Genomic DNA, 25438 nt, shown 5'->3' with positions numbered 1-25438 from the left:
TGATGGAATTGATGATGATGATGAACTGAACAAGTTCTGACACATTGACATACAGACAGACAGGTATCATCTATACTTCGTGGCGTAAATATCCGGTCTAATTTTATTCAATCAAGAGAAGAAAATAAATCAATTTTTTTTTTGATACATTCATTTCATTATTAATCATTATATATTAGGTGTTTGTCCTTATTTTTATTTATTGGCTCTCTACACAATTTTTAGGCTTTTGAATTTTTCATCAACATGAAATGGAAACAAAAAAAAATTGAAATTTTATTTCATGAAAAAAAATACCAATAACAACAACGGAAATGGTTTGACTTGATTTTGGAAAGACTATAGATATATTGACCGTTTATCAAAGAAATGGGTAGATATTTTTTTTTTAATATAAACAAAATACTAATATCCGGTTGGTGATTGGAAAATAACAATAACAAAAAAAAAAACAAAAAAAAGGTGATGTGGAACCAAAAAAAAAAAAAAGCCACCCATCCACCCACATTTGGTTTTTGACAGATGAAAAAATTAAAAAAAAAACAACACATACCATGTGTGGGTGGGTGCGTGTTTGTTTTCAATTACAATGATTGAATTCTTGATTTTTGATTTTGATCAATTTCTATTTATTTCATTTTATTTTTTGATGATTTCTATTCGTCAATTCGATTCGATCTGATTCAATTTTGTTCTCGTTTTTTTATTATTATTAGGTGCTGTGATAGCTTAGTTAGCTAGTGCTTTTTCTTCATCTAAATTCAGAATTCATTATATAATGTATGTGTCTGTGTGTGTGTGTGTATGTTGGTTGTTTGGTGACAGGAAAATGTTGTGAATAGAAACAAAAGATGGAAATCAAGCGGAAGATTAAATAAGTTTTTTTTTATAATTTTCTTTCGTTCGTTTTGCTTGCGTTGTTCTCATCATCATTCATTTTGTTTGTTTGTTTGTTTGAAAACAAATGGAAATTCATTCAATCATTCATTCATTCTTTTTTTTTTTTAATTATAAAAACTGAAATGATGAACGAAAAGGTTTATTGGATGCTGATGATGATTGAAATCATTTTTATCACGTTGTTTTTGTTTTTGATCACATGAACATTAACATTTTATGATGTTTTTCATCATCATTGACTTTTTTTTTCTTTCTTTCTTCATTTTATTTCTTCGATTCGATTCTTCGTATTATATTCTCATGTTTGGGAAAAAAAAAATTTAATTATTTTGCCAGATGTGTGTTGTATTTATAGTGTGTGTGTGTGTGCGTGAACAACAACAACAACTATGAAACATGCCATCTGGTGTGTATACAATGTGTCGTCCATCCATCGGATATTTGTATTATCATTTCGATCATATTCGAGATTCCGTATAAGATGTCAACCGGATAATAAATGATGATGATGATGATGACGCGTTCGGTCTATAACTTGAATATTATCGTGGCATAAATATAAGAATCATTGATCCAAAATACAAAAAAAAATATCGAAAGGATAAAATGTCGTATGGAATGTAAAATGATTAATCACACACACAAAGTGTATCCACAAAAAAACAAAAACAAAGGCGCATTACGTGACCATGACCATTTTGTTTTTCTTCGATCAAATATATAGGTGTCACAATAATAAACAAAAAAAAAAAAGAAAAGTTTCCACAAAGCGATGAATTTTCCATTTTTTTTTTCTTACATCATCATCATCATCAACATTATTATCGTTGTTTGTTTGAATTACAATCATCGATTAATTTCATCAAGAATCAACATTGGTCATTTGTGTTTTTGTTTCCAAATCCAAAATTCTTCAATGATGATAATTTATTGCCAATACATTTTTTTTTCTTGGTTGTTTGTTATCATCGAGTTTTTTTTTTGCTTGCTTGTTTGTTGTTGTCGTTGTTGTTGACCGATGAGGAGCAAAATGGTTTGTACAAAATTAACTTTCATTTTTCTTTTGCCACACTTTTTTTTATCTGTTTTTTTCAAAGAAGAAAATTCTCTTGAATAATAATATATGATGATGATGATGATGGTGTTTTTTTTTTTCTCTCTCTCTCTCACTCTCACCCTCAATAGTCTTGTGATTCATGTTTAGCCATCTCTTCGGGCATATCTTCAAAAAATGTCGGCATATGAATTTGTCGAATAAGTGAACTGACAGAAGTTTCCTCCCGGAATCGACATCTGCAAATGATGTTTTTGAAAGCACGTCGAAAATCACGGCTAAACAGACCATATATGCCTATAAAAATGACAGACAAAAAAAATATATGTATGGTGGTGGTGAGTGGGCAAGGGGGAGATGGTGTTGGAAAGGAAGAAGAAGAAGAAAAAAAAGTTTTCTATTAGTTTGGATTAGAATATTGATTTGATTTTTTTTTCTTCATTCGCTCTCTGTGTGTCGCTCTTTTCAATATATATAAAAACTCTCAATCTATATGAGGAGCAATACCAGAAAAAAAAACGGAAGAACATTGTACATTATTATCATCATCATCAATAAAGTTTTTTTTTCTCCGATTCGATGTGTGTGTGTGTGTGTAAACGGGGACAGCAACAAAAAAAAAGTTATGAACCAACTTTGATCGACTATGAACTGAACGGACGAACGAACGAAAAAAAAAAAATAAAATTCTTCAACAAACATTTGTGAAATTCATTGTTGAATTGTTTACTATACTGTGTCGATATTTGTTTGTTTGTTTGTTTGTTTGTTTGGCAAAATGACATTCATCTAATAAAACAAATTGAACGAACAAAAATCTAAAGTTTTATTACCGATATGTGAGAAAAAAAAATCAAAATAGAAATATATACATTGTGTTTTGCATATAATAGAATTCTATAGAATCCAAAAGAAGAAAATGGATTCTCAAATTTTTCAGAATCTTTTGTTTTACGCTTAGATTCTTTTCTTTTTTTTGGAGGCGCGGGGGAACACAAATTTCATTTCATTTCTCCATAAAAAAAATATATTAATTATATAACGAGATACACACACACACACACACACAGTTTGGCATTTTTCATTTTGAAGAAGAAGAAAAAAAATTTTTTTTTTTCATTTACGTCTATTTTCTAATTTTTGTTTTTTTTTTCTCGTTTTTATTCAATTTGCAAGAAAAAAAAATAACAGTGAAAGCCGAGTATAAATAAAATAAAAACGACGACAACGGTGAAGAAGAAAAAAATGTAATGAAAAATTTATAAAGACTTATGCTGCCGCAGCCAAATTCTTGCTCCCTGGCTCTCTTGATGGTTAACGTAATCACCAGTTTATTATTCCTGAAAGGTTATTATAATTTGATATAGAATTTTTCTTTTCTTTTTTTTTCTTTCCATTTCAAAATTCTTTTCATTCATTGGTGATGATTGTGGCATCAGCACTGCTACTACTAAAACAGCAGCAGCAGCAGCAGCAGCAGTAGGATTAGGAAACAATGTCGTCTGTCGAAATTTGAAAACAACAACAACAAAAAAATTGTGAATTTCATGTGTATGTATGATGTCCAAATGTATGCGTTTCAGGCAATAAAAACAAAAAAAAAAAAAATAAAACTTTTGGACCACATGTCATCTTGTAGCTGTACTTGCTGTGGGTACCATAGAGATATTCTGTCATTCGTTTTTTTTCTTCTTTTCTTTGCTTTCTTGAATATAAATGAAACTGAAAAATGGATTTGAGAATTTTTGATTAGGCGGAAAAAAATTAAAATACAACAAGCGAAACTTATAATGGCCAAACACGAACACACACACACACACAGACACAAATACAGAATCGATGTGTTTTCTTCCTTTATCCTGAATCTAAAAACAGCAACAAGGTAAATTTTTTTTTTAAAATTGATGAGAAAAATTTTTTTTTCCTTGAACAAAAATAGTTTTTTCTTTCTTGCAAATGAAATTTGTCCATAACAATCACAGATAAACAGATAAACACACACACACGGTGAGATAAATGTTGAATATTTGAACAAAAACAAATGAAAAATGATCATGTGTACATGTTTATTTTTTTCGAAAGCGAAACAACAAAAAAAAAAATTCAATCGATTTTTGCTACCAATAAAAATCAGAAATTTTATGATTATTGATTGATGTTCAAAAAAAAAGAAGAAAAATCATTGAGAAAAGGGTCGAAAATTTGAGATTTTTTTTTTTGCTTTGAAAGAAAAAAAATCCAATAATAAGCTTTAAGGCAAAATTCGGATATTTTCCATTTGCTGATGATGATGATGATGATGATGAAAGTAAAGGATGAAAAAAATTTCACAGAGGCATCCGAAAAAAAGGAAAAAATTTTATTGATATTTTTGGATGCTTCATATACATATAAGAGTATCATCATTATCATCATCGTTATGCTTTGCGCTTATGACGATGATGATGATGGGAAAAACAAATGATCGATAAAAAAAAACAGAAAAAAAATTATTTAAACTAAATGAAGAAAAAAAAACTGGTTGGTCGGTGTATTTTGAGACTTTATTTTGATTTGATTTTCCTTGTAAATATATGTGAATGAATAAACAAAAACAAACAAACAAACATTCTCAATTCTCAAGCAAACAATTTGTCGCAATTTAATTCATTCAAAATCAATTAATGTTTACATTGATTCAGTATGATAATCATTAGTTAAACTATTGTTTGATTTCGTTATACAATATCAAATCACAAACAATTTTACGTAATGCATAATAATGTAACACATAAAGTCGAGCGCGCACACACATAAAAAATTTTTCCATGGAAAAAATGTCGGTTTTTTCCACAAACACACACACACAATGAATAAAAAAAAATTCGAGCCAAAAAAAACCAGAAAAAAAACTGAATGAATGAAAATTTTTCACCATCATTATCATGTGATTCATCTGGTGGTGCCCGACGGCATAGCATTTGATTATGATACCTGTATATTGTCCTATTCTTACATTTCTATCATCATCATCATCTTCATTCTCCGGTCGAATAGAAAAAAAAAGTTTTTTTGTTCGTTCGTTTTTTTTTGGCTCGGTTATCTTTTTTTTTTGTTCGGCCATTTTCTTTATAATAATAATAATAAAAGAAACGAATCTAAAGATTCTATACATCATCATCATTATCATTTACAGCTATTTACACACACACACGGACAAAAACGCCAAACACAAACATTGATACGCACGAATAATTAATTTTCGGTTTCAATAAAAAAAAAAAAAAAAATGAAACCAAGAATAGTAGACTATTATGGTGATGGTGATGACTGAATGTCAAAATATAAACAGTAACAGCCACAGAAGCAGCAGGAAGACGAAAAAAAAATAAGTAAACATTACATTCATTTGAAATGAAAATTTGCACTTTCTCTCTCTCATCTGCTACCTCTTTGAATTTTTTTTTTTTTTTTTTTTGTTACAATACAAAATGATTTTGTTTCTGGAAACAGAAACAAAATATTCAAATTGAATGGACAGCGATATGTAAGGATCAATCACGATTGTATTTGTGTGTGTGTTTTGTGAATATGATTGATTTTGATTTTCATTTTTGAAAATTAAATTTAAAAAAAAAATTAAAATTGAATAAAAATCATCATCAACTTACATGGATTAATCATTGAATTACAATAACCTAACCAGAAAAAGATGCTAAATAATAAATTCGGTATACAATCTACACAGAAAGCTCTGGTTAAATAAACAATGAAAAATGGTAGCCTATTTGAAAAGAAAAAGACAAACAAAAAAATATATAAAGGTGATTAATGTATGATCATTATTGGGTTTGGCACATTCATAAAATAAAATGATAATAATACAGACCAACAAACTATAAAACCTCCTACAATGATGCCAACAGTTTTGGCAGCCTTTGTCTCAGCATGGAAACGTTTAGCTTGATATTTGGATGCACGTTTACTGGTTGGTCTTGATGGAATATTGACTTTATTACTACGGGCACTACCTTCACGTGATGATGAAGGACTACTGGAAAAACTTGGATGTGAATGGCCCGATGAATGGCGATGATGATTTCGATTACTACCATTTCTTATAATCATTCTATTTGGTGGTGATAATAATTTGTTCGTACTACTAGATATCACAGTTGGATTATCGGCCGTTAATGCTGTCTCAATCGTATTTGATGTACGATTATATGTGGTCCATGATGTCCGTTGAGAATGTTGTTGATGATCACTTGAGCCTTTAGATAATTCTTTTCGGTTATTATTATTATTTGGCTGATCATGATCGATCGATGATCGTTTTTCTATTGGCAAACTTTCTTCAACACCACCACCACCACCACTACAATATCCACGATGAATACGCAATGTTAATCGTTCTTGATTCTCTTCACATGATGCTTTTGTAATACGATAACCTTTTTTCAAGGCACGACTAGTACGAATAGCGACTAAATATATTTTCCAATAAAGAAAAATCATCACGAACATTGGAATGAAAAATGATCCAAATGCCGAATATATCACATAGCTTTTGTTACGAAACAAAGCACATTGGACGGGCTGTGGTTTACAACGCGCTTTGAAATCTGAATCAAATTTTTTTCCTTTATTCATTTTTATTGACAATGGACTTTGATTATTATTATTCGTTGAGAGAATGTCTTTTGTATCGATCGACATTGTTTGAGATCGAATATTTTGGTTGTTTTTATTGTTGTTGGCCATTATGGAAGACTCTTCATTCATTTTATTATTACTGTCACTTGTTGATGACCACGACAATGAAGACGATTTAGAAGAAAAAGATTTAGATGAAGAAGAAGATAAAGAAGAAGGTGGTGTAAAATCGGCCGGAATTGATGATGATGAAAATTGATATGTTAAAGGATCATAATGATCGGATAATGATGATGATGATGACGACGATGATGATGTGGTTGGATTGATGTTTGGTATTGTGGAAAAAGATTCTTGTTTACCAAGTAAAAGCTGTCAATTAGCAAAAAAAAAAAAAAAAAAAAGATTTGTCCAACCAACCAACCAAAAACGAAAAAAAAAACGAAATCACATTATTAATGGTGAACAAAAAAAAAATATCGAAAAATTACTTACAGGAGGAAAACAAATAATAAAAGATATAATCCAAACACCAGCAATAATAAATTTTGCTCTTTTGGCAGTCATTAAGCTACGATATCGGACAGGTCTAGTGACGGCCAAATATCTATCGACCGATATTGCACATAGATTTAATACTAGCAGTAAACATTGAAACAGAATACAGAATTTCAGAAAAACAAACACATTATTTTTTAGGATTGTTTTGAACCAGAAAAAAAATGAAATGAAACAAAATATCTATAGAAATCTTGTTGTGTGATATAATGTGAATAATGAAATGTTACTTACTGCTTGCTGTACACATCCAAACATCAATCACAAGCCTAAAATAAAAAAAAATAGACAAAACAAATGAATTTTTCATCATCATCATCATCATTCATTCATTCATTCATTCATTATTACCATCCTTGGCACCAGACTTCACCAAATATCCACGTGTCTAAAATCTAATAATATAAAAAGAGAGAAAAATAATTATCAGCCATAAAAAAAAAATTTTTCAAAATACCTCAAATGTGAGCGAATATGGTAGTACGGCAATACCGACTAAAAAATCGGCAACTGCCAATGAAACTGATAAATGAAAACAAAAATGAGCCAAATTAAAGTCAATTTTGCAAAACAACAACAAAATGAAAAAGAGAGAGAGAGAGAGATATTTACCGATAAAAAAATTTGTCACCGTACGTAGTTTGCTTGATGCAAAAACACTTAAAATGACAAGAATATTGCCAAAAATGACCATTATATTGATTAGAACCAATATAATGACCGAAATAATAACTGTAGCATTATTGAATTTTTCTTTTAATAGCTCTTCAATATATTGATGATGATTATCATTAAAGCTCTCCAATTGATTTGACGTTGTCGTTGAATATAATGACGATGATGATGATGATAATGATGATGATGATGAATGAAAACAATCATTGGATGAATAATTTTTCAATGTTCTTTGTTTATCAACATTATCGGTGAAATATGAAAATGTACGAATAAAACGTGTTTGATTATCGATAATGTTGTTGATTGTTGTTGTATCATTGTTGTTGTTTGGTTCATTAGTTGCTGCTGCTGTTGTTGTTGTTGTTGTCGTGTCGGTAACCACCAATAATGAGAATAGATTGAAAATGGCATCACCACTATGATTAAGGCTCATTTCCATTTCCGTTATCATGGAATAAACAAAAATTGGCGGTCAATTTATATATATATTGTTTTTCTTTCTCTTTTTTTTTGTATATTCTTGTTATCGTTGTTGTTGTTGTTTAGCCCTTTTGGTTAAAATAGTGTTGTTGTTGCTGTTATTATTATAATACCGAAAAATGCCAATGTGTTGTATTTCTCAGTTATAAAATGCACTCATTTTTTTGTATTTATTGTCGTTTTCTATCTATTTATTTGAAGAACAAAAAAAAAAATTCGGTTATCCAAATTCACCAAAAATGGACAAAAACAACAACAACGACGACGACGACGACGAAAAACCGGAAAAATTAAAAGCAAAATAAATTAAATTAATCGTCATCAAAATGAACAAATAATAATGGATATTGTTGTTGTTGTTGTCGTTGCTGCTGCTGTTGCTGCTGCTGCTGTTGATGACGACAACAATTTCCGAAAAGATTACCGAATAAAATAAAGTGATTGATGTAGATAAAATAATGTAACCATCATCATTGTAGTATGATCATCATCATCATCATTATAATAGTATCTGCAACGTTGTTTATCGATGATCGATCCACGTATACAACAATATTCATCATCATCATCATTATTATTATTCTTATTCATTATCATTATCAGCATACAATTTAATGATGATTTACATTCATTTCCATTATCATTCATTTTTTGCAATCTGCTAGTACTAAGTACTACTGATTTTTAATGCATTTTCGTTAATTTTTTTATACAAATCTTGATATTTTTTTTTTTTTTTGGGGGGAGTAGGTGGAGAAAAAAAAATGAGTAAATAAATGTGTTAAAAAACAGTTGTGATAGACAGAAAAGAGTTTAAAATTAAAAAAAAAAAAATTCAAATTCAGTGTAAAAAAAAATGTCATAAAATTGATTGATAAATATTTCAATTACTACTACTCTACTACTACTAGTTTGGTGGAAAATTGAATTGCCCATTTGCATACACATAGGCCAAACACACACACACAACATAGATGTCACATTTGATGTTGGTGATGATTTTTTTTTTTTTTTTTTTTTGCTCAACTGTGGTGTTGACAGATTTTTTTTCCTTTTCTAATGAATGTTTCAACAACAACAAGCAAAAGACCGAGAGGACATATAAAGATGGTGAGAGAAAATGACAGAATTCATTCTGTGGCCATTCATTCTTTGACTATTTCGACTTTGTTTCTATAGGTTTATATAAAAAGATTTTCATATATTTAAAGATATATTACATTACATTACATTATATTGAGTGTGTGTGTGTATGTATGGAGAAACAAATAGTCCGTATAAATTGTTCATATTCATATTCATATTTTTATTATTATTATTAATAACGATGATGATGATGGTAATCTTCGTTTATTCAATGAAACAGAAACAACAACAACAGCAGAAAATCAGCATTGTTTAATCAAGTGTGAAATTTACTTTCATTTTCATCTCTTCACTGTTCTATTTTTTTTTTTAATGTCAAGTAAAACGTAGCCATATCATCATTATGATGATGATGATTATGATTATGATCTGGATAAATTAAGAAAACACAAAGATAGAGAGAGAGTGAAGTATGTGTAATGTACAAGTTTTGTACAGAATCTTATCACATATATATTAAATGGTTTTTTTTTCTCATCTATTGTTTGGTGTGTGTTTGCACATTGCGGCCACATACATAAAAGGTATATTCATTTCATTTCAATTCATTCATTCGAAACGAGAGTTTGTTTTTTTTTATATTCAAATTTTTCATCATTATCATCATCATCATCGTTATTCAATTTTAACTTTTAACGTTCATTATAAACTTATTTCATTCATTCAGTTCCATTTTAAAAAACATTTCATCAAACAATTTTTCTTTTTCGTTTTTTTTTTTTGTTCGTTACCTTTAAAATGAATTATTTAGATGATGATGATTTTGCCATTTCAAATATAGAAATCAAAATGACTGACTGAATGACTGAATGAAACTGAATCAGCAGTGTTTAATGAAATGAAATCCGATTGCATTTGTTTGTTTTTTTTCTTTTTTTTTTGGCTAGAACTTTGCCTACAAGTAAAAACAGTGGGAAAAGGAAATTCATTACGATAATTTTGTTCCGGCAGCAGTATTTTTTTTCGTTTTTTACTTCGAAAAAAATGAACTCAGGAATAAAATTCTATTGAAAATATCCCATAATAGTGCACCACCAAAACACCCCCAATGGCAATGAGCATTAGCTATTTTTTTTTTTTTTTTTTTTGGTCGGTTACCGTTTCCAGGTTGTAGGTTTCATTATCATTTGAATCGTACCACCACCGACGACAACAATCTACTTATACCAAAATGGCAAGACTTTGAATGATTTTTTTTTGTTCGTGTATTATTTATATGTGTTACGGTGCGATTCCAGTACATATTGACGAATGAGAGAAGAGAATGGAAAAAAATGAATGAAACACTTTTAAACGTGAAACATATTATTTTCCTTACTACTAAGCATCACCAATAATTTATGTATCAGAATTTTTTTTCCTTCTTTTTCTTCTGCTTTTATATTCCATTTGTAATATACAAAAAAATAACAAGACCCTTGTATATGTATAAAAAATGTATATAATCAATTTGTTGAATGGAAAATGTTTTTCATTTCATTTTACTTTTCTAAAATGTGCAACAAAAAAAAACCCTACCCCTCAATGATTTGAAACGATTGGCATTAATGAAAAAAAAAATCATTGATTTTTTTTCCATCATCATCACCACCGTCATATTGACGGGAAAATTTATGTTTTTAAGATTCGTGCGCGCACACACAGACACACACAGGACATGAATGTGCACATTTTGCACAAATTTTTTTTTGTTTTCAACAAATGATAAGAACACTGGCACACACACACACATTACAATCATCTTATCACAGGAAAAAAAGGTGAAAAATAACCATTCGAATCTATCGTATTCATCATTAAATTAGGCGAATAAAAAAATGAATTTTTTTTTCTCATTCTGGATTGGAAAAAACTTTTCTTTTTTTTCTGCAAACTATTCACATTCAATGATGCATATATTGAAGTGGATCAAATCAAACTTTTTTGTTTTCTTATTCTTCTTCTTCTTTGCTTTTAACAAGAATGATCAATATCATTTTATTAATGGCAATAATTTTTTATGTGTATCCCTTTTTTTATTCTCTCTCTTTCTCGTTCTCTTGAAAAAAAATATCCAAAACTCTCAAAAATGTACGAAAACTTGGCAACTCAACTTATTAGTAATAAAAATCGATTTTTTTTTTTTTTTTTTTTGGTTTCATTCGCCCCGATTCTCATCTTACTGTGTCGAGTGTCATGTTTTTTTCCGTTATTGTTGTTGTTGTTGTTTCATGTTTGATTCGAATTAAATCTTTGAATTTGGATCAAACGGAAAAAACAATTTTTTTTTTATTTTTCATTGCAAATTTCATTGATTTTGTCGCCGGTTTATGGTGAAAAAGGGGCACTATCGATTCTCTATAATTGTGATTTAGAATTTTCTCGATGAAACATTGGTAGAATTCTTACATATAGCAATAGTAGGTTATCGTGTGTGTGTGTGTGTGTGTGGGTGCGTATATATAGCCCAAAAACAGCAACAAAAACAAAAATTCTTTCCATTTGTATCTCTATTTCATTTTCTTTATTTCTTTTTTTCTTGATCCAGCCAAAATAAAACAAACAAACAAACAAACAAAAAAAACCAACAACAGAAAAGAATTCTGATGATTGATTTGTTTGTCATCTTGTTTTATCATTCATATTGTATTGCTCTTTTTTTTCAATACAAATATAAGATAGAAACATATTGTTTGAATATGAAAAGGAAAAAAAATAGAAGAATAAATAGGAATCATAATCATTATCATTATTGATTTGAAAATGACAAACAGACAGAATCTTTTTGGATATTAATGAATCAATTTTTTTTTCTTGTTTTGTTTTTATTTCTGGTTTTTATGTTCAGTGTGTTTCGTGATTATACTTGGAAATTGAACACTGATGAAACAAACAAAACAAACATTTTGGTGGTATTTAGATGAAAATGCATTCATTTCATCATCATCCTAATGATGATGATGATAATTCACATTTCAATTAGAGGAAATTTCAAAGAATTTTGAACTTGTTGGATTCTTGTAAAACACGCGTGCACACTTCACTGTGTACGTCAGTAATAACACAAATAAATTCGTTGTCTTGACAATCATCATCATTATATTATTATTATAAACGAAGAGAAAACAAAAATCAACAACATAAATAATTTTGTTTTGAAAAAAAAGCATTCTATATGCCTATTTGCCATGTATCTAGACACTAATTTTTTTTGTCTGATACACATAACGTACAATGTGTCAAGAGCTGAACTGAAACGAACCGAACCGAACCAGAAAAAAACAACGCGGAATAAAAAAAAAATATTGAAAGCGAAAAAAAAAACTGAAACTTTTGTATTGATTAGTTTGTTATTATTATTATTATCGTTATTATTTATCCAAAAACAAAGCTTCACTACTATACACACTCCCCACCACTCACAGCAATAACAACAACAACAACAACAATAACAATACACATCACAACCGAACCAAAGTGAAGAAACAAAAAAAAAATTGGCCCATTAGTTTAGGGTATATAACCAAATTTGACTTCAAATGAGAAAGTGAATGAGAGATTAAATGAACCGTTTTCTTTTTCACTCAAACACACACATAAAATGTGTAATGGCGATCCACGACGACGACGACGACGACTACGAATAAATGACGAAAATAAACGACCGGCATTTTTGGTGTTGGTGGTGGTGGTGGCGGCGGCGTCAGCAGCCGATCCATACCATGGCCTCAAACATATATCCGCCGCGCTATCGATCAATATTTGGTTGTTATTTTTCTTTTTTGCCCAAAATTTTTTTTTCTTTTCTCTCTTTCTCTCTCTCTCTCTCTCTTTTCGGTTCTTATTCTGTATATACGCTTCTTTTGACTATAGTCATTATTTCGGATCGAATTCGCCACCACCATCATCAAATGGCAAATATAATATTTTTCTTCAAAAAAAATAAAAAGAAACGAAAACTGTTAATCATAAAAAAAATTGTAAAATGGCAAAATTTACATTTTCAAAAAAATAAAAATGAAAAGAAACAGTTTTTCCAGTACATGTTTTTTTTCTTGTCATTTTATCATGATGAAAATCAAGAATCGAAAAACATTATTCAATATGAATTGTTAAATTCAAATTCAAATCGGAATAATATTGTAATTAAATTACGAGAATGAAAAAAATGAATGAATCAATGATTGAATGAATGAATCAAAATGTTCCAAAATAAATGTGACAAAATGAAATTACATCATCATCATCATCATCGCATTTGATGATCTCGAATACCATAATACAAACAAAGAAATGGAGATTCAAATTATTAATAATTTTGAAACAAAACGAAATAAGAAACCACCAATATTAAGAACAACAGCCAAAAACAATCATCATTTGTTAATTGATTTGATCATATATTTCAACATCATCAATTATTAACACAAGTGATTTGTATGAAATGAATTCAATTTACGGTATTATTCTGGCCGAATGAATGCAGTGTTCTGTGGTGTGATTTATATCGTGATGATGATGTTGATGATGATGATGATGTTGAACAATAAAAGCATCGCAAAAACAAATTGCAAATTTCACACTTCATTGCAATGATCATCATCATCATCATTGTCACCACCATTGATAAATTCTGATTGAAATGTTCGATAGAAATTTATTTAATAATAATAAAAAAAAACCAGCTTCATCATCATCACCATTATGATTGTTTTGTTTTGTTTTTTTTTCTGTAAGAAAAAAAAATCATACAAGGCAATCAAAATACACATACCACATACATACTATCATCATCATCATCATCATCATCAACATAACAATTTTTGATCACTTATGAATTCTGAACAAGTTGTTATATCGTTTTTATTTTTTTTGCCGTTATGCTACACTACACTACTACTTTTGAATAATAATAAAAATAAAATTAGCCCATTATGGAAATTGATATAAACACCACCACCACCATCACAAGTGAACAACAACAACAACAACAACAAAACGAGAGAAAAAAGTTATGAATTTGCATTTATAATAGAATACAGATACTGATACTGTAGGAATGTAAAGAGTTTGGTGTATAGCAATGAAGAAGAATATTCTTTTTATGTAGGATATATTGATGATTCTCAAATAATCGAAATGATATCACAGGGAAGGAGGGGAGGAGAGGGGTTACGCCACAGGATCTTTCAAATTGAAATACTGATGGACCAAAAAAAAAAAAAATGAGAAACGATATAGAACACACATGTATACATATTTTTTTTCCCCATTTCGACATATGACAAGTTGAAACTATTAATAAGTTTTTTCTATTTTTTTTTCTGCCAATGAAATGAAAACATGATAATAATAATTCTTTCACATTCTCCGGCAGTAATTAGCATTATATACAGAATATATGCACGTATTCTTTTGTAGTTCTTCTACTTTTGGGATTTATGAAAGATATATTAATTTGATTCTGAAATAAAACATTGGGATAGGTTTTGTGTGACCTATGATGATGAATTTATATGAAAATCATCATCATCATCATCATCATAATCATAATCATAATCATGATGATTGTTAATCATATACTCTCGATAGTGTATGGTGTGGTATGAAATGAGAAGAAAATTTTGAATTCGTTTTTTTTTTTGGTTTCACCATTTGTAACCATATATTCAGATTGAATTTTGTATTATGGACATGAAAAAAAGGTTGTTTGACGTATATATTCGATATAACTTTAATTTTATGTTTAATTAGCTACATGTCTATATATGTAATGATGATAATTTATTCTTGTGACTTGTAATTTCACAAGCTAATTATAATTTTTTTTTTTTTTGTTCATTCATTAACTTTCACAACATTTGATGACTAATTCAAACTAGATACATAAGAATAATAATGGTGATGATGGTAATCGACAGAATCGAATAGATTCTGTTTGAAAAACAGAACGAACAAATAAAATCGACCATCTTATCATCGGTGCTAACGTTGTATTGAATGAAGCGAAAAGGAAAAAAAATTCTTTCTAATGGACAAAAAAAAAAATAAATCTAATCAATCGCAATAGAAACAGTGATGATGATGAAAATGATTCAAATGGACAAGAATTATATTTGTTGAAAAAAAAGAAAATTTTTCAATTTTTACACTTTAATCATCCGAAAAAAAATATAATGAAAACAAACAAAAAAAAAAAAAACTAAGAAGATTGTATTGAAAAAAAAGAAACTTTGGAAAATTGTAAAAAATTGTCAAATCTTTTAACCATTTTAATAGTGAGTGAAACACGAACAAACACACACACACACAATGGACAATTGATGGGCTGGCAGTATAGGCTGCCAATAATTGAATTCATCATCATCATCATCATCATCATTGTTGTTGTAATTCACATCTCAATGATGATGATGCTAGTGTCTCTATTGACAAAAATGCCTTGAAGACACATACACACCGATCAGCATGGAAAACCAATATTTGTTTGAAACGTTCAAATATAATGGATTTATTCTCATTTGGTTTGGGTGACACTGGTGTGTGTGTTAATTAACTAAATATATATATAAAAAACAGACAAAACAAAATGATAAAATGCTGGCAAAATGATACAGAAATTCTGACTAGAATTCACATTTCTCTTTTTCTTTTCTCTCAATGACTATCTATTTTCTCGATATAAGAACAAAAAACAACAACAGTAAATCATAATAAATCAGTTTACACAAATAGCAGCAACAACAACAACAGCGAAACGAAATAGGAGATTCATTCATTTTTAGCATTTTCGATTCAAAAGAAAAGAAAGAAAGAAAGAATAAAAGGATGATGCCCATGTTTTATTTGTATTTTTTTTTGTTCTGTTTTAGTCTTCTTCATCATTTGTTTTTTTTTTTTTTTTTTGGAATGTTCATCGTTATCCTTTTTATATATATATTAATAGTATATATTATATGAATGTTTCTTAAATTATTGATGTCTACTATTAACGGGTTTTCTTTCTCGTCTTGTTGTTGTTGTTGTTGTTGTTTCATTCAAGTTGAAAAACTGTGTAATGAATACAAGCGGAAAACATGGAAAATTCAACAAAACAAAATAAAAAAAAAAACGAAATGCGACCCATTGAAAAGAGAGAGAGAGAGAGAAAAAAAAAGAAGAAGAAGAAACATCAATCCAAATAGAATAGATAAATAGATAGATAGTGAAAAAGATCAGATGAACATTTCATTGTTTTTAATGTATAGAACGATGATGGTGGTGATGGTGGGTTCAATGGTGGGTAATGGTGGTTCATGGTAGCATGCATCAAACAATGATGATGTCATGAAAAAAAAAGTTAGAAATAAAGAAATATAAAAAAAGAGAGAGATAGCGAGAGACACACACACAATGATAAATTGAATATGGTTCAAATAGACATAAAACTGATTGATGTTGAAGAAAAAAAAAGTGATTCCAAAAACAGAAGCAATAACAAAAATAGTGAAAATAACAATGAAAAAAAAATTCTCAAACAAACAAAAACTCTGATTTCGGACCAAAATGAACGATAAAAAAAAATCTTATTCAAAGATGTATTATTCTCGTTACATCCTATTCAGCACCATAATTAAACAACAACACACATTGAATGAAACAACGGAGAATGAAGAGGAAAAAAACAAAGAATTTTGGAATCTTGAATTTGAATACATGAAAAAAAATCATATGAATGAAACACAAGAATATAAAAAAAAAATTCATTCAAAGAAATGAACAAATATACTATTCACATGTGTGTAATATTCATATAAGTGTTTCACTTTTGCACTCAATGATCTTTTATCTTTTTTTGTCAGTTTTTTTTTGATGATGATGATGAAAATTCTTGTTGAATTTCCACTTACAAACACATAATGACAGACAAAGAATATAAATACCAGATAATTGTTGTTGTTGTTGTTTAGATAATTTTCTGGTTCTGAATTCACTTTACAATCTCTTTCTCTCTCGTTCATCTCACTGTTGTGTTTATATGCAATACAGACACAGATTAATTAACATCATCATATGTTTCATGTACATTTTTTAAACGAAAAAAAGAAATCAGAATGAAATTGATTTGATTAACAGCAAACAAAAATAATGATTTTTCATATACATACATCTCATTATTTCAATAAGAATCGTATCGAATAATAATAAATTCCATTCATTTGAATATAAAAAGTTTATGCTGATGATGATAATGATGATGATGAAAAAATGATTAATCATGATGTTCGATGGTTGATTGTTAAGTATTTAATTTTTTTTTTGCTTTTGATGGTCCATCATCATTATTGATCACATTTCACCAAAACAAAAAAAAAACCAATTGAAAAACATTCAACATGCACATTTTCATATATTCTTGAAATTTTTAATTATGATTATCAATCGGTCATTTTCATCATCATCATAATGATGATTATGATGATGATGATGATGATAATATAAACATGTGTTACATGGTTTGGCAATCGTAAAAGAAAGAAACAAAACAAAACAAAAAACCGATTACCATAGATGATGATGATGGGCCAATCATTTCATTAAACCATTTTCAATTGATGATTACAGTAGGGTTGGTTATTACATAATGATGAAAATTGAAGAAAAAAAAATCACAACCCATATATTAGTAAAAACACACACATTCGCAGACATTAAACACCAACAAAAATGAATCATTCAAATATTAAAAATAAAACAAAAAAAAAGCCGCCAAATAAAATAACGACGACGGCGGATGAATGAAGATTCAAATTCAAATGTTTTTTTTGCGGCATACACACACACACACACACACAAACACACACGATAAAAGTGAATGTTTTTTCGGGTAAAAAAACAGATGAAAAAAAGAAAAATCTTTCGGCCAAAAAACAAAAAAAGTTTGATTCGTAAGTATCAATCGCGTCATGCGTGTGTGTGTGTGTGTGGTAAAAAAAAAATCAAATGAATCATTTCATTTTTCTATAGAAAGAAACGCATGTCTGTAAATTGCAAAATTCAATATTCTTGTCTGTCTGTGTGTGTGTGTGTACAGCATAAATGTTGGAGTGGTGTATCTATGTGTGTGTGTAAAATGTACATGTGGAATGAATGAATTTTCATCATCATCAAATATAAGACGCGTGTGCGATTCTCTTATTTGTTGTTGTTGTTGTTGTTGTTTAAATATTATATTTATCATCCATTTAACCATTAGATTCTTATATTTTTTTTCATAATTTTTCTATTTGCAATTGCATCATCATCATTACAATATGGACATATATATTATGCACATTCAAACTTTGCAAAAAAAAAGAAAAAAAAACATGTGAATATCATGAATGAAAAATACAAGATGAACCAGAAAAAAAAGAACAAAAGAAGAAGAACCAACTAGAAAAAAAAAAAAAAAAAAAAAAATGCTGGAAAAAAAACTGAAAGAATAAAATAAAACAACAACAACAACAACACGAGAGAAAAAAAATATAAACACCAGAATAATGCACACACACACACAGAGAGAGAGAAAAGAAAAAGTTTGTTTCAATATTTACCAAATACGACGGCCACAATGATACAAAGTTAGCATAAATGTCAAATTTTCTTTTTCCATTGAAATTCATTCAAACACAACAACAACAACAACAACAACAACAAGAATCAAACATATCAAGCACGCACGAATGCATCGGCCAAAGTGAAAAGAGAGCAAAACGACTACGACGAAACGATATGCTATTTTTTTTTTGATATTCAACTTTTTTTTTCTTTCTTCTGAAAAATAAAATAAAAAAAAGAAAACAACAACAACAGCAACATATTTTTCTCTGGAAGAAAATCATCATCATTACTCTTGTATCGATATCATTCATTTTCACTTTTCATGTGACAAAAATCATTTTGAATTATAATTTAATTTTTTTTTCTCCAAATTCAAAGAATTATTCCATCACACACACACACACGAATAAAGTCCATGATGATGATGACAATATATCATGATTTTTTAAAAAAAAAGAAAAAGCTGGACACGATTTTCAGAAAGAGAGAGTTGGACTTGAAAATGAGGAAATGAAAAACATTGTATTTGGTTTGTTTGTTCAATCAATTGTTAATCCTATTGATTTCAGTACCAAAAATAAAAGGTAAATGATTTGATTTCTTTTGATTTTTGCTAAACTGTAGAACAAGAATCATGAATCATGAATCTCGGTCAAATATTTTTTTTTTTTTGGGTAAACGGAAGAATTTCCCTTAGGGCCTGTTTTGTGTTGTTGAAACTCTTAAATTGGTTCCATAGAAAGATTGTCGCTACTTGGTTGGATGTAATCATCATCATTGAATTGGTGGCAATCGGCTGAATTGATGAACCAATTGATTGAACTACTACTACAAACATTTGATAAAAAAAAACTTGAAATTTGAAGAATTTTTTGTCATTTATATTTTTTTTTTCTCATCATCTTTACTCAATGGGCTAAGTAAATATCAACAACAACAACAACAACAACAAAAGTCCAGCAGCAGACATTTCATCTCGATTCAATACGATTCATCAACAAACAAAACAAAACAAAACACAATCGAAATACATTACAGCAATCTTCATCCGTTTTTTTTTGTTAAGAAAAAAAAAACTTTCATTTTCTTTCCTGTTTGGTTCGCAAAAAAACTGATAATTCAGTTATATGATGATGATGATGATTTTTTTTTTGGTTCAAAAGAAAATTGAAATAAAATGGAAAAATTGAAATGAAAATATGGCCGGTTTTGGCCTTTATCTTGATTTCTCGATTCTCTAAAGTTTTCGTTTTGTTTTGTTTTGTTTTTTTTTTCATTCGCCATCATTTCATGGCTGTCGACGACACTCACAAAACATCCACCCACAAAACAGAAATTCTTGAAATATAAACGAATCATTTCGTTTCATATTCATTTTTTTCCAACAAATTCACAGACAAAAGAATCGAAAAGTCAAGTTTCTTTCGTCAGTTTTTTTTTCTCTTTGGTTCATATTTTCATTATTAAACGTACGATATAATTGAATTATGTCCTTTTTTTCTGACTTTTTCTCCGTTTTTCACTATTTTTTTTCTCATTGATTCTAATGTATATATGGGCGTTGTCCAAGCGTCCACCACCACCACCACCACCACCACCATCACCAGTGAATTTTCGATAATTGTACCGAAACAGTAACAACAACAACAACAACAACAAAAAGAGATAATTAAATATGAAAAAAAAGAATGGTAATAACAGGCTCGACCATCTAATTCATTCGCATTTGATAAAAGTGAAAAAAAGATGACCGGATGAATGAATGAATAAATGAAAAACGAAACTTGAAGACAAAAAAAAATTGTGCTAAATTTTATTTCACCATTAGAACAATGTTTTCATCATCAACAACAACAACAACAAAACAGAAGAAAAAGTTTTTACACTTTTTACACACACTATTATTGGGGAATAATTTTCGTTTTATTTTCAGTAATTTTTTTTCTCTTCTTTTTTTTTTGGTTAATTTTATTATTGTGAATGAGAAAAAAAAATTACTTGACTACCAACAACTTTCAATTTGGTTTCCGGTGTTCATTTGTTTTGTTGTTGTTGTTGTTGTTGTTGTTGTCGACACAATGAACATGAAGATGATGGTCATTTTGCACAGACAGATACGTTGTGTTTATGGTATATTTATATATAAATATTTAAATTAATTGTTTTTTGTTTTTGTTGAGTATTGCCATTGATATTTTGCAGGCCTCATGATGTTGTTGTTGTCGTTGTTGTTGTTGTTGTTGTTGTTGTTGTTGGTCATTGTGATGCTAAAATTGGTGTGTGTGTGTGTGTAGAAATGATACGAAAAAAAACATGACAACAATGTAAATGTGTGTGTGTGTGTGAAGCAGCACCAACAACAACAACAACACCAGAGAGAAAAAAAAATAATGATAAAAAATTGGCCAACAACAACAAACAGCAACAATGAATCAAGGTTTTCGATTACAATGAATGAAAAACAATGTGCATGAAGATATGTGTATACAAAAATAAAACAGCCAAAAAAGAACGAATCGTTTTATATATGTTTGATTCTAATTAACTTGATTGAGAGAATTTGTGGATGGAAACAAAAAACTTGGCCTTTGAAAAAGCAAAAAAAAATGTTTTGTTTTTTTATCTTTTTTTTCGGTCCAATTTGTGTTCGAAAAAGATTAATTTTCAAATCTCATGTGTGTTTGTGTGTGTGATGAAATTGATTCCAAACAAACAAACAAATAAAAATCAAATGTGGTTTTAGATGACAACAAGAATACACATGAAAAAAAAACTATTAAAGACAGATGACAGATATATATATAGAAAATTATGATCAATGAAAAAAAAATAAAAATAAAAACGTACATCCCGTAGAGTGACAAAAAAAAATCCATATCGATGGAAATCATTTTTTTTTTTTTTTGATTCTACTTGGGAATGGCACTGTTTGTTTGTTTGTTTGTTTGTGTGTGTCATTACATTTATATTAGGTAAGATATTTGACATTATCAACAACCATATACACAGCATACACACACACACGAGACATTAGCATCATCGATTTAGGGATGTTCCAGAATCAGCCCAGAAAGAAAAAGAAAAAAAAGATAACATATCATCATCATTTATAACAACACGTTTTGTCACTGGATAAATATAGCAAATATATATATACACACACACACACAAAAACCAAATAGATTCGAATAAATTGACAAAACAGAATTTGCAAAAAAAAAACAAGAATAAGAATATATGAAAAAAGTAAACCAAGAGACACAGAAATAAACGATTTTTCAGCGTGTATAAGTTTCTCTTCAGAGTTATATATTTTTTATTTTTTTTCGTTTTGTTTAGCAGCAAAAAACAACCAAAAATACTAACGACAATGAAACGCACACACACACACACAGAGCCATAATAAATACTTGAATTCGATTAATCAGGTTCTATCGAGTTTTTATTTCTTTCTATATATCTCTCTCTCTCTCTGTCTCTATCGCGAGCTCGGTTTACAACAACAACAACAAAAAAATGGTCTCTTCTGTGGTTGATGGAATTTTTTTTTTACTTTTCTTTCTATCTTTTCGAATGAAATGTAATTGTTATGACCGTCATCGTTTTTTTTTTTTTTTTTGGCAATTTGATCGTTCAAACTAAACTAAACAAACGATAATAATGATAATGAACAACACAACATTGGATATTTAAAGAATGAAAATAATCATCATCATCATCGATATACCTCACAAACAACAAAGCAGATATGTCTATTTTTTTTCATTCTTTTATCTCACTCACACTTGTTTTTCTTTTTTTTTTTTTTTTGGCCACAAAATTGACACAAACCATAAATGGAAAAAAAATAATCCAAACAATAATGATGATGATGATCATGATCATCATAACAAATTAGATCATCAAAACAATTTTGTAACAAAAATTCATGTGTAAAAAAAAAATACAAAAATACAAAACATCATCATTGAGATTTTTTTTTTTGTTTTTTTTTGTTCTCGCTTCTGAAATGAGCATATGATAATGGTGATTTTTTTTTGCCTTTTGAATCGATGAAAATTGAATATTGAATATTCAACAGAAAAAAAATTTTTTTTTTGCATTTACTACTGGATACTTGGCATAATCGATATATATTGATTGAATGGTCAATACACTCAATACAATTTTACGCATTGGCACAAGTTATTCCAATGGAACATTTTCTCTTTTAATTTGATTTCATTTAATTTAAGATTCAATCCAAATCCAATCCAATCTAATCAAATCTAATCTGATTGATTTCAACGAAAAAAAAAATGAAATGAAATGAAAACGAAAGTACAAAGTGATGATAAATAAAAAAAAATATATACCTGTCATTCATTCATTGACTAAAATGACTATCTATCTATCCATCATCATCAGCATTTATCCGATGGCTTCAATTGAAAAGTGAATGTTTTTTTTTTTTTTTGTTCACAAAGTGATGATTTTTTTTCCCCAGTACCTTTGCTGGTCATTCAAGAGTGTGTGTGTGTGTGTTTTTTTTTTTTTTAGTTTGAAAAATTGAAAATAATCGTGCGTTTGTGTGTGTGTGTGTGTGTGTGTAAATTTAGATATGAACAGATTAGAAATTTTGAAAGTTGAAATACCACTTTCACATTGATGATGATGATGATGATGATGAGAACATTTTTTTCCAATTCATTCATTCATAAACATTTCTTTTTGGACTTTTGGTTTTTCTTTGCTTTTTTTTCTGGTGGAAAAAAAACAGATTTTTTTCCTTTACATCATCAAATTTTTTTTTCATCGTTGCTTTACGACCAGAAATCCATTGTTGTTGTTGTTGTTGTTGTTGTTGTTTGGTAAGGATGTTCAAGCATTGGCCCAAACAACGGAAAAAAACGATAAAATAAAGTCACCAAGATTGAAATGGCAAAAAAAAAAAATGATCATCAGCATATCAAGATGATGTGGTTCTAAAGAAAAAAAAAATGAAAGCGAAAACTTACACACACACACACACACACACACACACACACACACACACACACACACACACAAACACACACACACACACACACACGATTTCCATTCTTATGAATGGAGAAAAAAAAATTTCAGATTCATCTATAAATGCACAACGTTTTATTTATTTATTTACTTTTTTTTTGCCTCTCAAAAAAAAAATTCAATGCTGAAAACGAATGAAAATGTGAATACCATTCCAGATATGTATGATGGTCAGTCTAATGTAAAAAAAAAGTCAGCGGTCAGTTATAATAATAACGGCTAAGCTGGTTAATTGGTTCAGATATTTTTTTTTCCACCGGCAATGTGTGGTATTCATTCATTCATTTGTTTTTTTTTTACTTGTTTGTTTGTTTGTTGTTACATTTGAAATAATAAATGTCCAATCATTCATAATTATAATTATGGTCAGTATTTTGTTTTTTTGTTTTTGTTTCTGCTTTTCATTCAGTTTGTTTTGACATTTGTAAATAAAATCCAGTATAATTAGCACGCAAACATAGACCATTATCTTGCTATCTTTGGCAATATATTTGTCAATTTTTTTTTTTTTTTTAGAAAACTGAATGCTGAACAGAACATTTCGTTTTCGCTTGAACATATTCCTCGGTCTCAGTTTGTTTTATTATTATTATTATTATTATTAAATTCACCGACAGAAAAAAATGTCATTTTGACATTTTCAAAATTTTTTTTTTATTTTCATTTTCATTTTCGCTAATTTGCATACATTTCATGTGTATGCAAATGAATATGACTGCCAGAATATTCTAAAATCAATTTGTTTTGCCAAGTAATTTTCGTTTTTTTTTTTGCTTGTTCACCAAGAATATTTTTTTCTTGTTTGTTGATTCAATTATGGAATATGAATCATTTTTTTCTGGTACCAATCAAATGGAAAAGAATTTTTCTCTTCCAAAAACAAAAAACAAAACAAAAAAACATTCGCCAAGCCCAATCATAATCATGTCCGATGCAACAAGTTGTAATTTTAAATGCTTTGCACGTGCAAATAAAAAATTTTTTTTCCGGATTTTCATTAAAACAATAATAGATTGATTGTTGGCTGGTGGCCAGAAATTAGCTAATGGTTTTTTTTTTTGGGTCAGCAAAATTTTTTTTTTCAATGTCATTTTTTTCTGATGATTCATATCATCATAGAGAATCATAAAATGGGCGATGAAAACCAAAAAAAAACACACACACACACACATGCACACACTGACTTTGTCCTTTCATTCATTCATCATCATCATCATTAAAATCAAGCAATTTGGGTTCATTGAGTAGAAAGAAAAAAAAAAGATTTTTTCTTTTCTCCATAAGACTTACACATTACACATTAGTAGTAGTCCAATAGTTTTATTTCATCATCAATGTCAGTGGAAATATAGAAAAAAAATAGTTCGT

General features: G+C 28.7%; 1 protein-coding gene across 1 annotated transcript; it reads right to left on the bottom strand.

Moving 5' to 3' along the window:
- Nucleotides 1–620: 620 nt before the first annotated feature.
- Nucleotides 621–18360, bottom strand: LOC124492929 (putative G-protein coupled receptor No9). The gene is made up of 9 exons (XM_075735224.1): nt 17578–18360; nt 7760–9022; nt 7605–7669; nt 7499–7542; nt 7382–7416; nt 7085–7227; nt 5823–6961; nt 5605–5717; nt 621–2251 (listed from the first exon to the last, which is right to left on the bottom strand). The coding sequence occupies exons 2-9, from the start codon at nt 8274–8276 to the stop codon at nt 2079–2081; spliced, it is 2229 nt and encodes a 742-aa protein (XP_075591339.1). The 5' UTR covers nt 8277–9022; nt 17578–18360; the 3' UTR covers nt 621–2078.
- Between the last annotated feature and the right edge of the window lie 7078 nt (nt 18361–25438).

This window comes from Dermatophagoides farinae, chromosome 1, assembly GCF_024713945.1.
Source record: "Dermatophagoides farinae isolate YC_2012a chromosome 1, ASM2471394v1, whole genome shotgun sequence".
Taxonomy (NCBI): Eukaryota; Metazoa; Arthropoda; class Arachnida; order Sarcoptiformes; family Pyroglyphidae; genus Dermatophagoides; species Dermatophagoides farinae.
This window is presented reverse-complemented; position numbering and strand designations above follow the sequence as displayed.

What these genes read in the sequence shown, in the direction of transcription:
- LOC124492929 (XM_075735224.1), bottom strand. Translation starts at nt 8,276, where the DNA reads ATGATAACGGAAATGGAAATGAGCCTTAATCATAGTGGTGATGCCATT. An exon ending in CATATTCGCTCACATTTGAG is followed by an intron (nt 7,543 to 7,604) that starts GTATTTTGAAAA and finishes TTATATTATTAG; the next exon opens with ATTTTAGACACGTGGATATT. An exon ending in GGAGGTTTTATAGTTTGTTG is followed by an intron (nt 5,718 to 5,822) that starts GTCTGTATTATT and finishes CTTTTCAAATAG; the next exon opens with GCTACCATTTTTCATTGTTT.